Raw genomic sequence first — 15,533 nt, 5'->3', positions numbered from 1 at the left:
CGAATCTGGAACACCATTTACAGTCGAAGAAGTAAAATATGCCATCAAAAGCACCAAAGATGGTAAAGCAGTAGGCCCTGATAATTTTCACTCAGAATTCTTAAAACTTATGGACTATGATGGCATAAAATGGTTGACAAATATATTTAACAGTATATATGATACGGGCGTGGTTCCCCAAGAGTGGTTAGTGTCAACTTTTATAAATCTTCCAAAAAAACCCAATGCGAGAAAGTGCGAAGACTATAGAATTATAAGCCTTATGAGCCATTTACTTAAAACATTTCTAAAGGTCATTCACAAAAGAATATATACAAAATGTGAGGAACAACTAACAAGAACACAATTCGGATTTCGTGATGCTCTGGGAACACGGGAGGCCCTTTTTGCTGTACAGGTGCTATTTCAGAGATGCAGGGATGTGAATTGTGACATATACGTATGCTTTATAGATTACCAGAAGGCATTTGACAGAGTAAAACATGACAAATTAATGACTGTAATGCAAGAAATTGGAATTGACAACAAAGATCTTAGAATTATCAGAAACATTTACTGCAATCAAACGGCCAAAATCAAAATAGAAGACCAGTTAACTGATAAAATTGCAATAGAACGTGGAGTACGACAGGGCTGTATTTTGTCTCCATTGTTGTTCAACATTTATTCTGAATGGGTATTTAAGGAAGCTTTAGACGGTTGTGCGAAAGGAATACTAATAAACGGTGAATGGTTGAATAACATCAGATATGCAGATGACTATAGTTTTTGCCGATAATCTGAATGATTTACAGATATTAACAAATCGCATAACAGAAGTCAGCAACAGATACGGACTAGCTCTTAACATAAAGAAAACCAAATTTATGACAATTAGTAAAAAACCAATACTAAACGCTCATCTTACAATCAACCAACAGAATATCGAAAGAGTCGAGCAATATACATATCTAGGCACCAATTTAAATAGCCAATGGGACCACTCAACAGAAATTAAACAGCGAATAATAAAAGCAAAAGCAGCATTCGTTCGAATGAGAACCATTTTCAACAGTCGAGACACATCATTAAAAACAAAATGCCGTCTATTGAACTGCTACATATTCACAGTTCTGCTCTACGGAATGGAAGCATGGACACTGACTGTTGCATCTATGAATCGGCTCGAAGCTTTCGAAATGTGGTGTTATAGGCGCATCTTACGTATATCCTGGGTTGACAGAGTTACTAATGTGGAAGTCCTGCGTAGAATGGGGAAAGAATGTGAAATTCTCATGACCGTCAAACTAAAAAGTTGGAATATCTAGGACATGTAATGAGAAATCAAGAACGTTACGGCCTTCTCCAGCTGATTCTCCAAGGGAAAGTAAATGGTAAGAGAGGACCGGGACGAAGACGCATTTCCTGGCTTCAAAATTTACGAAAGTGGTATAACACGACTACCACTGAACTGTTCCGCGCTGCATTAAATAAAGTAAAGATAGCCGTGATGATCGCCAACATCCGGAACGGATAGGCACTTTAAGAAGAAGATAGTAAATTATATATGGAGTGACAAAAAAGGTAAACAACTTTTCTTTTTAGAGTGCTGTCTCCCTACGGAGATTGGCAATCAACAAGCTGTTCTAAATAAATCAATTGATACCAATCACATAGATCCTTCATCCAAGAACAGATCTTCATCCTTGAATCTTTCCCTGTATTATAAGTCTCAAAATTTCATATTTTAGTCCCCTCATCACGTAGCCTAGGTCTCAGATAACTTAGTGAAAGTTAAAAACAAACTTGAAGAACTTCAAACAGTATGCCAATGAATAGATTTGGAAATGAGCTTTAAAATATTGGTACCTATAGAATGCATTAGACTAACTTAGTTGGAAATAGAGAAAAATATACCTGGAGTACGTAGTTTTCTACATACAGTCCATCTAATTTATTTACCGTTGCATGTCATTATCACTGACAGAGATCGAAGTTGACATAGTTTCCAAAGTATAAAAAAATCCTGAATCCATTTTAAATCAAATAGGTAACATAATTATTGCAAAAGTGGATTATACAACAAAACAAATTAATATTTAATTTAAATAAATAGAAACAAAACGAGAGTTAAAAAATAATCTTGTTATAAACAATTTGTGCCGTTTGTATGCGTCGTATAAAGATCTAAAATGGAATACTTAAACAAAAACAATACTTTTTTCATTACTTATTAACATTAGTCAACACCGCAACTGTCAAATAAGTGTTACCAATTTATGCCAAAATATCACCTTCGTTCGATTACAGTTACCGTGTGTTCCGAACAAATGTTCTTCATAAAAACGCTTTATAATGCATTTATACAAATTAAATGAAACATATTATTGTGTATTATTATTAAGTTAACATTAATAGAAATCTTTAAATATTATTTCTACGCCTATATAATAAAATATGCCTAGTGGCTGTAATGCCAGTGTAGTCGGCAAAGTGATTCTAAAAAAGAACACACCTACCGCCTAAATATTTCGTGTTGGTATCATGTGACCTCACGGCCTATGACGTGGATGATGTGCAACGATAAGTAAATTAGATGAAGTATAGTTCTAAAATTCTAAGGAAACTGTATGGACCTATACAAGAGAATGGGGTATTGCATATAAACATGAACCATGCAATAAATACAATATTTAACAGACCAACTATCGCAAAAGAAATACAAAGTAAACTACTGAGTTTGTTGGCACACGTAGAAAGGATGGATGATAAAAGAAATACAAAAACAGTACTAAGAAAAGTATTGAACGGAAAGAACTCCAGAGGTAGGCCCAGAAAAAAGTAGTATTCATGGCAGGAAGCAGGATTTAAAAGAACTAGGAATACGATAATGGGAAAAACGAGCAAAAGAAAAACATAATCAACTATAGTAAAAAAAGCAAAATATACATAACACTGAAATGACCTTCTCAAAGAAGATAAATTAGAGAGTAACGGTTTTAAATATAAAACGTTGGACTTTTAGAGAAGTTATGCGTCTGGTTTACGTCCACACTATGTAAACCTTTGAAGCCTAGAAACTGCTACGGGCTACCATGGTTTTCCATGAGCTGTCAGTGGTCATAGATGATGATGAAATATTTAAATATAAAAACAATTTGTAATGTGTGCTCGTATGTATATACTATGTAAATTGTATTAATTTTGCTCACATACCATCTGCTTGCGATAACATGGCTGCTGTTCCTAACCTTATAGATCTAGCTGATTGGTTAGTAATAGGTCTTGCTGTTCTAGCGGTTCTAGCACGATCTAGTGCTGACTCTGGACGCATTTGTGTTCCAGGTCTTGCTACACCTGATATCGGCCTTCCTGTGGATGTTCGCGGTCTAGAACTAAAAAAAAATGCAAATGTGCATAATTCAATTACACCATTGACGATGCCATCTTGTGGCGCTAGTTCCGTGACGCTCGCCTCAGCATTTACTGTAGAGAAAAAAAGTAATACCACACCAGTGTAGAAGCTTTGCTTTAAAATAATTCCATAAAGCTATATTTACCTGTCTACCCTGACTGAATCAGTCAATCAAGCATTATAATTAGTACAGAAAATATTAATCGTGAGTAGACAATTGTGTGAAATATTGTTTATTTGCTAACTAAACTCTATAAATATCTAGCAGTAGATACTATTCAGCCTAATCAATATATTACAAGTAGTAACAGCGTTCTTGGCTGCATAGATCCACTACTGATGCCAAAAAATAAAAAAAGTGCCTAAGAATGACGATTGCAAACAAACGAAAGAGAGTTGACACAATAGAAGACAAAAAAAAACAAGAAGAAGAAAATAAATTTCCTTTATCAATAATATCTTTTGGGACCAGTCAATATCAAGTGGTAACATGCCCAATTTTTAAAAATATTATCAGCTCCTCCAGTAATAAGTCAGATAAAAGAAAGGGACAATATAACACAACATATTTCCTGCTGTCAGAGCTATGACTACTTGGGTGTTGCCTTTGACAATACAGGAACTGATACACGGGAAATAGAAAAACGAATCACTCAAGCAAAGAAAGTCTTAGGATGTCTCAATGGTATACTGTGGAGTAAAGAGATAATGAAAGGAAGGAAATTTAATATATATGAGACCATGATTAAAACTACTCTTCTTTATGGCGCTGAAACATGGAGAATTAGTGAAAAGAACAAAAAGCGAATAGAAGCAGTAGAGATGGATGCAATGAGAAGATCTTTAGGTATTTCCAGATGAGACCGAATCAGAAATGATCTAATAAAACAACGTATGGGAATAGAAGGAAATATAACTCAAGATATAGAGAAGAAACAATTAAGGTGGTATGGGCATGTTCAACGGATGCCAGCATCAAGACTCCCCAAAAAAGTAATAGAATGGCAACCGATAGGTCGACGGAAAAGAGGAAGACCCAGATTAGAATGGCAACACGGCGTAAACAAGTCCATGAGCGAAAGAAATTTAACAACAAACGACTGCGAAAATAGGAAGAGATGGTGTTTAGGTATCGGACAACGTCGAAAGACGTTTTAAACCGATGTGTATATACAATATAACACTTGAAGCAACGGATTTCTAGAGATGCAGAAGAGAATTTATAAAAACAAGTGACGCAATATGTCCAAAAAACGTTCGAACAAAGACTCTCAAAACAACTTTGACCCCTTACAATAGAAAGAAAAGAGGAAGACCTCGCCTTAATTGAAGACTATAAGACGTGGTTAAACCGAGAGGAATTCAGACTGGCTATATAGGAAATCGTTGAAAAATGTTGTAATTTATCTAGTATTAGCAAACAATGTTTTAATGTTAAAGAACTTTTCTGAAATAATCAACTTAAGGTATATACCTTAATCTTGTTCTCAAAGTGCCCTCTCCTCAATGGAGGTTGGCTACTACAACTGCAAACTCTTCTCTGTATTTAGCTGTTCTTAACTGTTCAAAATTTAGCCCTGTCCATTGTTGGATGTTTGTTAGCCACGATAGTCTTTTCCTGCCTAGTCCCCTTTTTCTCTCGATCTTTCCTTTCACTTTTAGTTAAACATATTGGTACTTATTATATCACTTTGGTTTTCTTAATGATTATTTTCATATCAAATTACTTACAGACCGAGTTGGTCCGTAAGCAATTGGTCAGCATATCTGATGCTGTCGATATTTACGCCATTCACCTTGACTCCATTCTTGGAATCCTCCAGTGCCTCTTTAAATAGAAACTCGGGAGAAAGGTTAAATAGCAGGGGGTGACAACACTCTGGCGTTTATTTCCCAGTACCAGTTTTTTAGTAGTTTGATGTCCTTTCCATCTAAACCGATTTCTTGTAAACGTTCTTATAGTAAGTTATGTCTTACTCTATCAAATGCGAATTCGAATATCTTCGAAGTATATGAAGCATATCTTTATATTGGTCATAGTGGTTTTGGACCAGAACTAGTAAATTTAATAGGGCTTCTCTCGGTCCCATGCCGGCTCTGAATCCAAACTGATCGTCTCCAATAAATATTTCGCATTTTCTATATATTCGGTTATGTCCTCCTCCTAAGTGCCCTCTCTGTTGAGGTTGGCGATCAATATAGCAAATTTCTCTCTGTTCTGGGCTTGATGAATTAATTCATTTCCTCTTGTGTGGGTCCAATCTCTGATGTTTCGTAGCCAAGATTTTTTCTTTCGTACTATTCCCCTTTTACCTTCAATCTTGCCTTCTAATATTACCTGGAGCTGCTCAAATTCCCTAAGACGCATTATGTGTCCTAGATATGACGTCTTTCTAATTTTGATAGTATTAACCAGATGAGGGCGTGTGTTCATTGCTCTCAGTACTTCTTCATTCGTAGTTCTGCTGGTCAAGCTTATTCTTAGCATTCTGCGGTACATCCACATTTCAAATGAATTTAATTTGTTGACTTTAATGTCCAGGTCTCAAAGTCATATAGTAACAGAGACCACATATAACACTTTAGTGTTCTCAATCTTATTGAGGCTGATAGCTTGGGGTTACAGAGCATTTTACGCATATTCATGAAATCAGATCTTGCTGAGTTTCTATAATTAATAGAGATAGAGATAATTTCTTTTGAGTCTAGTTGACTATTTAGTTCTCTGCCCAGGTATATGAAGCTTTTGGAACTCTGAAGGGTGATACCATTTATTTGTATGTTAGGTGTAACTTGTTCATGGGGGTTTTTGTGGAATACCAGAATTTTGGTTTTGGAAAAGTTAATGTCCAAGCCCAGCCTGTGACTTTCTTCTGATAATATGTTGATCAATATTTTTAGTTGGTCTTCTGTTTCTGCTAATACTACGGTGTCGTCGGCATATCTTATATTGTTAATGATGATTCCATTGGCTCTGGCACCTTCAGGGCGATCAGCAAGAGAAGCTCTAATTATATGTTCGCATATACATTAAATAATAGGGGGGATAAAATGTACCCTTGACGCACTCCTCACTCTATGTTGATGTACTTGGTGTTTCTGTTCTCTGTTCTAACGCATCCTGGTGGTTTCAGTATGTATTATTTATGATAGCTATGTCGTGTCCGTCCAACCCTACTTCTTTTAGCACCTCAATCAATTTTTCGTGTTGGATGCGGTCGAAGGCCTTTATATAATCGACAAAGCACACATACAGCAATTTTTGAACCTCAAGATACCTTTGTGCCATCAGTGTCAATCCCATAATTGATTCTATAGTGCCTGTACCCTTTCTAAAACCATATTGAGAACCACTCAAGTATTCTTCACACTTATTGTAAATTCGGTTATAAATTATTCTCATAAAAATCTTAGCGGCATGACTGATTAGGGATACAGTTCGATGGTCTTCACATTTCCTTGCTTTTTGTTTTTTAGGAAGAGGTATATATGTCTAAGTTAGCCAGTCATGCGGTATTATGCCATTTGTTTGGGTTTCCATATTCCAGCTACTCCTGTAACCTTTCAGTGTAGTTCTCTATCTTTATGCTTCATTTACAAATCTTCTACCTCTTTACATTTTTCTTTCATCCACTCTTCCTTAACTACATTTATTTTTTTCTCAATTTCCCTGTTTAGTTCTTTGTATCTTGTTAAGTTTTTGTTTTTAACCATCCGTCTCCTCTCCATAATTTGTAATATTTCGTTTTTCATCGCGGGTTTTCTATGTTTACGGTTTTCTTTCTGTATAGTTTGGTCTGCTGCCTCCAAGACAGTATTTTTAATTTTCCCCCACATGTCTTCAATGTTTTCTTTTATTGTCTTCTCCTGAGTGGGAGCTATTGTCTTAGACTCTAACTGCGTGTCTACCATGTCTTCATACTTCTGTTACTGTCCTTGATCAGCACTACTTCATGCTATTCTCTGACTGGGTTTATCCTTGTCTTGTCTACTCTTTTAAGTTTTAATCGGATAGTTGCGACTACAGGATTGTGGTCTGAATTTATATCACAGCTTGGGTACGTTTTTACATTGAGAATACCATTACTGAATTTTTTGTTAATTATAATGTAGTCGATTTGGTTTCTCACAATATTTGGTAATGTACGACTTTTAATAGGACTTTTACTGCATGACTCGTAAGACGCAAGACTGTATCATAAATGCAATTGAATAAAAGGGCAAATATTTTGACGTTTTCTTCGATGATTAATTTTAAGGTTTCTGGGTATATTGCATCTGGACCTGGGGTCTTATTTGTTTTGAGTTGATTAATGGCATTTGTAATTTCTTTGGATCCGCATTAATTGTAAAACCTCTTCTGCTAACCATTCCTGTTTGTTATTTCTGTGTGTTGCTTTTAGGTATTTTTCTATTACGTTGTTTATTGCTCTTTAATAGTTTTCCACAGGACGTTTAGGTCATTGGACTTGGTAATTCTATGGTGGTCAATATTTCCTAAATTTTTATTTAATTCATTGTCTACTGTCTGTTGTATAGTGTCACTTTTCAATAATTAGATGAGTTATTGATAAATAGATCTGGAATGAGAGAATTGTCTTAAGTGAGTTATTATGTGGGTCATTAGTGCGAATTATTATCACATAGGGGGCTGAAAATTGGATCATAAACAAGAAAAACAGCAGTAAGATAGTAGCAACAGAGATGGAATGCCTGCGAAGATGCTGCAGAGTAACAACAATGGATAGGAGAAGTAATGACGAAATAAAGCAAAGAACAACAATAGAAACATCAATACTAACATATATAGAACAAAAAAGACTAAAGTGGTATGGACATGTAAGAAGAACTAGCGACAGCAGATGGACAAAGAGAATAACCGAATAGAGCCCCATAGGAAGGAGGAAAAGAGGACGACCCCGAAAATCCTGGAGGAACGAAGTAGACGACGCCATGAGTAAGAGAGGCCTTAACGATAGAGAATGGAACAACAGAGAGAGATGGAAACGGTTGAGCGAGGGAAGGCAGTGAATACTGTAGAATCCCTAAATATATATACATATATATATATATATATATATATATATATATATATATATATATATATATATATATATATATATATAGGGTCATTATGAATTATCTTTATTCATTTAAAAAAAATGTATGGACCATAAGTTGTTGACGATATAAATCAAAATGTTAAAGCACGTATTAAGTAATTTCTTGTGTTTAAAAAATATATTACTCAAAAACACACTTTAAAATGAATACTTCAACATAGATGATCAAAAAATGCAAGTATTTCAGAATATAAGCACTACAGTACTCCCATAATATGCAACATATCACTTATTCAACCAATTTGCTAAAAATAATAGATTAGATTGGATATAGACGTCTTAACCATAATTACTCCTATTTTGTAACTATTGTAATACCTACTATCTCAACTCGAGTTGTAAATGTATAGCAATAACAATGAAATAAATTATCTCATTAACAAACAACTGTTAAATACCAAATTTAAATAAAATAGGTAATAATTATTTTTATAACTTTTTAAGCAAATTTTTAAAAGATATGAATAATGTTTTCCCTTATTTGTGAAATTTGATCATCTTACTTTAAAGCACTTGTCGAAGGAACTATTGCAGTTTTCATAGAAGTTCCTGGTCTCGGCGCCGTAGCAAGAACACTATCATCTAGAAAATCCTCTTCAGGAAAATCTTCACTTTCGAGATCATCCACGTAGACTCTTTGAGTTAAAGCTCTCATTTTCAAACACCATGCTGCCTGATCTAAAGGTTGTTTATCTAGGATGCTGCTACAAACATCGATACACTTGTCATAACGCCTTCGACGAAACAAACTTAGAGCCAAGTACATGGGATCCATTTATATAAACAAAACTAAATTTTAACTTTTTAATCAAAAATAATGAATTACTTGTAATAGACACGTAGAATTGTTTTGAAACACTAACTCCATGGTAACATTATTGATCGAGCTCAGTAGTCCAGTCAATAGTGTATATTTATTTAACAGCTGATTCATATTATATATGTATATATATACAGGGTGAGTCATGAGGAACTTTACATACTTCTACCATATGTAGAGTCCCTCAGGGAGCATATCATGTGGCCACTAAAAAATGTCAACTCCTCTTCTTTATTAATAAACAGGGTGATTTGTGTAATTGACCATTTATTTCATTTTACTGTAGTGTTTATAAGGCTCATTTGATTTTTTTAATTTTCGCATGATACAGTACACTACTATCAAGCATTCGACTGGTATTAGCTAAACTAAAAAATTCCAAGACTGGCGTTGGAAAAATTAATTTAGGGATTCGTATTAAATATTACACCCTGTATAATTTTTCTTTAAAATGCAATAAGTGATTTTCAAACTACATAAATAGCCAATGAAAACGACATATGCGACAATGTTGTCGCACTTTTATAAAATTTTTAGTGAACGATCAAATCTTACCAAAAATAGAACAACCATAATGAAGTATCAAATTATAAGGTATTAATTTAAACATCATCATCATCATTTTGGCTTTACAACCCTGTGTGGGTCCTAGCCTCCCCAAGAATTTTTCTCCAGTCGTCCCTATCCATCGCCTTCCTCCGCCAAGCACGTATTTCCATATTTCTCATGTCTTGGTCTATGTTATCTAGGAATCTTGTTCTGGGTCTTCCTCTTCTTCTTTGACCAATAGGTCTATCAAGGAGCGTTTTTCTAGCTGGGTCGATTTGCTCCATCCGCATTACATGGCCTACCCACCTCAGACGTCCTATCTTTATGTGTTTTACGATATCTGGTTCCTGGTATATCCTATATAGTTCGAAGTTGTATCGTCTTCTCCAGACACCATTAATTTAAACAAATGTTATAAATTTCAAACATTTTAATTAAAATGAGTTCCTACAACATAATCTAATACGTAGAAAATTAATTAAATTAAATTAAAAAACATCTTTACTGTCACTTTGTATTATCTCTACGATAAAATCAATTGTTTTTCAATTTTAAATTTTTACTCATAGATCGTATTGGGGCATTATTTTCGATAGATAATAAATTAAATTGATTAAAAAGTCAACCCTCTTGTATGTGTTAGTTTTTGTTGATTGTAAATGATTAAAATTTTATGTCAAATAATAATACATTGCATCAACTGTACTAAATAAAAATAAATCTAAAAAAGTTTAAAATGAAGGTTGACGTTGACCGTTTGACGTTTCTTGATATTTTATACCCATTGTCATTATTGTCATTATCAATTGTTATTTATGTGTACAAGAATACATATTTCTTCTGTCATATCTACGTTAAGTACATTGTGTTAGTTTTGGTAGAGCTTTTGTTACTTTCGTTCAAAATGCCACATCCGTTTTCGACCACAGAATATGCAGACATAATATTTGTTTATGGATTCTGTAATGGAAAAGGTAGGGCTGCTAGTAGAGAATATCGCAGAAGATTCTAATCGTCGAACTCCCAGTCATCCAACATTTGGGTCAGTTTTTAATTATTTGCGAGAAAATGGCACTTTTCCTAGTGGAACAACAGAGCGACATGTAGATGAAGCGCAGGAAGATGACATTATGGACGCCGTTACTATGAACCCTACAATAAGCACTAGACAAGTAAGTCGAGAACTCAATGTTACTCAATCAAAAGTAAGTAGAGTCTTACAAAAAAATAATCTATACCCATATCACATTCAAATGGTTCAGCGACTACATGCTGGAGATGAGATCGATAGGTTGGAATTTTGTAGATGGATTAACAATAATCGACCAACGCTATACAGGACACTATTTACAGATGAAGCCCAATTTACCAGAGACGGGATAAATAATTCACGAAATTCACATGTGTGGGCAGAAGAAAATCCCCATGCTATTCGAGAACGTCGTTCTCAGTTAAGGTTTTCGGTTAACGTGTGGATTGGTGTCATAAATAACCAATTAGTAGGTCCTCACTTTTTTGATGGTCCTTTAACAGGGCAGGTCTATTTGAACTTTCTACAAAATATTTTGCCGAATTTGCTTGCCAACGCGAACGTTGCTATCCGAGGGATGTATTTTCAGCATGATGGGGCACCCCCACACTTTTTACTGGCAGTGAGACAACATCTCAATAATGTTTATGGCAACAGGTGGATAGGACGTGCAGGTCCTATTTCGTGGCCTTCAAGATCCCCTGATTTCAATCCCGTTGATTACCATATTTGGGGACGATTGAAGCAACTAGTTTACGCAGTGAATATTAATAACCGACAACAATTAATTGATAGAATTATACATTGTTGTAATACTATTAGAAACGATCCCCAGAGTATCCGTAATTCAATACGTCAATTAACAATTCGGCAACAAAAATGTGTACAGGCTGCAGGGTTCCATTTCGAAAATCTATTTTGAATTATTTTTATTTTGTTACCATTATTGTATCTTTTCCAGTTCTAATTTATGGGTTTATCATAACTATGTACATATTTTTAGTTTTTTTTTTTTAAATTGTTCTTCGTTATTGTTAGTAGTTACTGTTTTTTGTTGTTCAGTGACTTAGTTTATCATTTCAATTAAAATGTTTGAAATTTATAACATTTGTTTAATTTAATTACCTTATAATTTGATACTTCATTATGGTTGTTCTATTTTTGGTAAGATTTGATCGTTCACTAAAAATTTAATAAAAGTGCGACAACATATGTCGCACTTTTCGCATATGTCGTTTTTATTGGCTATTTATGTAGTTTGAAAATCACTTATTGCATTTTAAAAAAATATATACAGGGTGTAATATTTAATACGAATCCCTAAATTAATTTTTCCAAAGCCAGTCCTGGAATTTTTTAGTTTAGCTAATACCAGTCGAATGCTTGATAGTAGTGTACTGTATCATGCAAAAATTTAAAAAATCAAATGAGCCGTATAAACACTACAGTAAAATGAAATAAATGGTCAATTACACAAATCACCCTGTTAATTAATAAAGAAGAGGAGTTGACATTTTTTAGTGGCCACATGATATGCTCCCTGAGGGACTCTACATATGGTAGAAGTATGTAAAGTTCCTCATGACTCACCCTGTATATATTTATATATATATATATATATATATATATATATACTATAATTACTGGATTTTAGTGACTGTCAATATAAACCAACAACACAGTTTATTAGGGTTGCAGTCATCAAATTGGCCGGGATGTTAATGAAACACTCTTATGACTTTTTGTCTAGCTTTCGGAATGGTTTTATTCCTTTTTCAAGACACTGTAATAAGAAAAAAAATGTAAATATTTATAAAATATCAGATATCAGTTGAGATTATTTGTAAAAGCATAGACACTCAACATTAATAACACACACATAAAATATAAAATAGTGGACAAAATACATTTTAATTTTTATTTTGGCAAAGGAAAAGAACCATTCAAAACGTGTTTTTTCCAACTTGTCCATTTGGCCATCTATTTTCAGGCATTCTCTGCAGGTGCCCAGGTTTCTATTATTATTTTATAAATCCCTCTTTTATTTTTTTTTTTTTGTTATTTTATTATTCCGCAATAGTCCGTGTAGCTGTCTAGTGGCTTGGTTAGTCCTGAAATGTATTTTTTCATTACTCTTTCCTTTTGATTTTACTTGGACTTTAAAGTATTTGGCGGCTTCAGTTGACTTTATAGTTCCCATTTCGATTTGTAGGCTTTCTGGATTTTTCCCTGCAACTAACGACTCGGTTTTTTGTATATTAATTGTAAGGCCCCACTTGGTGTACTCCTCTTACACTTTTCGAAGCATATAGTCTGTCACTCTCTTCTTCAGCTAGAATAGCGTGGTCGTCAGCGAAGGGTATTGTGCTCAGTCTTTCGTCTTCGATTAGGATGCCCGTATTAAAGCATTTTATTCTCCACACTAAGAGCGCCTCATTCGGATATACACACATCAAAATAATCTAGGAAAGAAAAATAAAATACGAGATTACAGAAGGATTTCAAATTATTTATTTCAAATATTTTAAAAAAAAGTTAAGTTATGTCCCCCGAATATAAAATAAACATTTTCCTAGAATTCACGCAATAGCTCTTTAGAAAATTAAAAGAGAACTCCAAGAGAAGTCAAAAAATGGTAACAAAAAAAAATAAAAAAGTAATTTATTGCCCCAAAACTCATGATCAGAGGGTCAATTTCTTGCTGGGGTATTATGTTGAACCACTCCATTGAAAGACCCTCAAACAGTTGCTGTCTTGTATTGAATGCAATATTTTGTTGTAAAATGTGTTTGCTCAATATGCCCCATACATGCTTAATTGGGCAAATTATGCAAAGGGCACGACAATATGTTCAAAAATAATATCGCAATAGTCTGTTACATTCACAAACCGTTCCAGACAAACGAGATTGGTTCTACCACCAAGAGTGATGCCACCCCATTCCATTATACTGCCGCCTTGCTGTCTATGAACCTCCTGCACGGTGGCCAATAGTTCAGCATTACCAATTTGCGTGTTCTTGTGCTCGCTGAAGTCGATGAACGCGATTTCCTCTAGAGAACACAGCTACTCTCACAGGTCTTCGAGCATTTAACCCTATTTCATGCAGTCTATTTCTAATGGTTTGGCCACTTACAAACACCTGATGGGTCTCTTGCAGCCTCATTTGTAATTGTGATGCAGTTACCGTGCGATCTCGCAAAGCCTGCAACCTAATAAAACGGTGTTTATACTAGTTGGTTATCCTTGTGCGGTCTGTATGACGTTTAGCAACATCACCGGTGTCTTGATACCTTAACCACAAACGATTAATGACACTTCTGTTCGTGTGGAGGACCTCGGAAACGTCGCTGTGCTGGCTTGAAGCATTCCGATAGTACGCCACTGCGTTTCGCGATTTAAATGACGTCTCTCCAATATTGGCAATTGCAAAACTAAATAAAAATAAATAAAAAAAGCATAACAAGTGTTGTTGTTTTTTAAATATGTTTTTTAAAAGCTCATTTATTTACGATCGATAATATAAATCACCGAAAGTAAATAGTTTCTTTATCGACAAGAAACTTGCATAAAAGTGTCCTGAGATCTACATCTGTTTTCTATTCTTTTTCAAATTTGAATTTGAAGTCAAATTTGAATTCTATCGAGATTGGTCTAAAGTAGTTGGGAAGTAGTATCTCAATTTGGATGATCTTATTTAGACCTGATGGAATACCTGTGGAGGTTGGAAAGGCTCTAGGAGAGAAAATGAATGATATTTCGTGGCAAATGATGAGCAGAATATATGAAGAAGAAAGGATGCCCAATGCATGGAGAGACAGTGTGATGGTATCATTGTATTAAGATAAAGGGAACATTCAGGACTGTAAGAAATATAGAGGGATAAAGTTAATGTCGCACCCAATGAAAATTTGCAACGGAAGCGTAAAGCGAAGGTTAAGGAGTTATACATCGAAATGAAAAGAACAGTTTGGGTTTATGCCGAGGATAAGGACAACGGATGCTTTGTTTGCAGTTGATACAGAAATACGGCGAGAAGAAAAGAGAGCTAAATTTGGTATTTATGGATCTTGAGAAGACCAGAGCTATGAGATGTATGATAGAGAAATGGATTCCTAAGAAGTGGGTGAATGATATGTATGAGGAAGCGTACATTAAAGTTAGGACTTTTGTTGAATTGACCAAAAGTTTTCCAATGACGCTTGGTTTGTATCAAGGCTCTTCACTGAGTCCATACCTGTTTAATCTTGTTATGGTTGTTAAGTTGGAGGGTTGGAAAAGGACTACTGAAGAAGGAGGACTTAAGATTAGCAGATCAAAAACAGAGTGTATGTAGTTACAAGGTAAAAGAATGGTTGGGGGCATAGAATGGCTTGGAGAAATACTAGGAAGAGTAGGAGAATTTAAATACCTTGGCTTCTACATATATGGGACACTAAATCGAGAAATTGCCTACAGGATACAGGCTGGTTGGTTTAACTGGAAGCAAATGAGCAGGATACTTTGCGATCTAAAAATCGGGGAAGGGCTGAAAGGAAAGATGTACAAAAGTGTGTGGCCTGTAAAGAAAATTCAGGAAAAGAAGATGGGGTAGCCGAAATGAAAATAACGGTAGAT

General features: G+C 34.7%; 1 protein-coding gene across 1 annotated transcript in view; it reads right to left on the bottom strand.

The window, feature by feature from the left end:
- BBS8 (tetratricopeptide repeat protein 8) overlaps positions 1 to 9,340 on the bottom strand; it is a 34,934-nt gene extending 25,594 nt beyond the window's left edge. The window contains exons 1-2 of the mRNA XM_072531157.1: positions 9,021 to 9,340; positions 3,196 to 3,374 (exon numbers count right to left, since the gene is read on the bottom strand). Coding sequence (XP_072387258.1) covers positions 3,196 to 3,374; positions 9,021 to 9,292 — 451 coding nt within the window. The 5' untranslated portion in view covers positions 9,293 to 9,340. The remainder of the gene's footprint in view (positions 1 to 3,195; positions 3,375 to 9,020) is intronic.
- Positions 9,341 to 15,533: the final 6,193 nt, after the last annotated feature.

The sequence above is a fragment of the Diabrotica undecimpunctata genome, chromosome 5 (assembly GCF_040954645.1).
Source record: "Diabrotica undecimpunctata isolate CICGRU chromosome 5, icDiaUnde3, whole genome shotgun sequence".
In the NCBI taxonomy this organism is placed as follows: Eukaryota; Metazoa; Arthropoda; class Insecta; order Coleoptera; family Chrysomelidae; genus Diabrotica; species Diabrotica undecimpunctata.
This window is presented reverse-complemented; position numbering and strand designations above follow the sequence as displayed.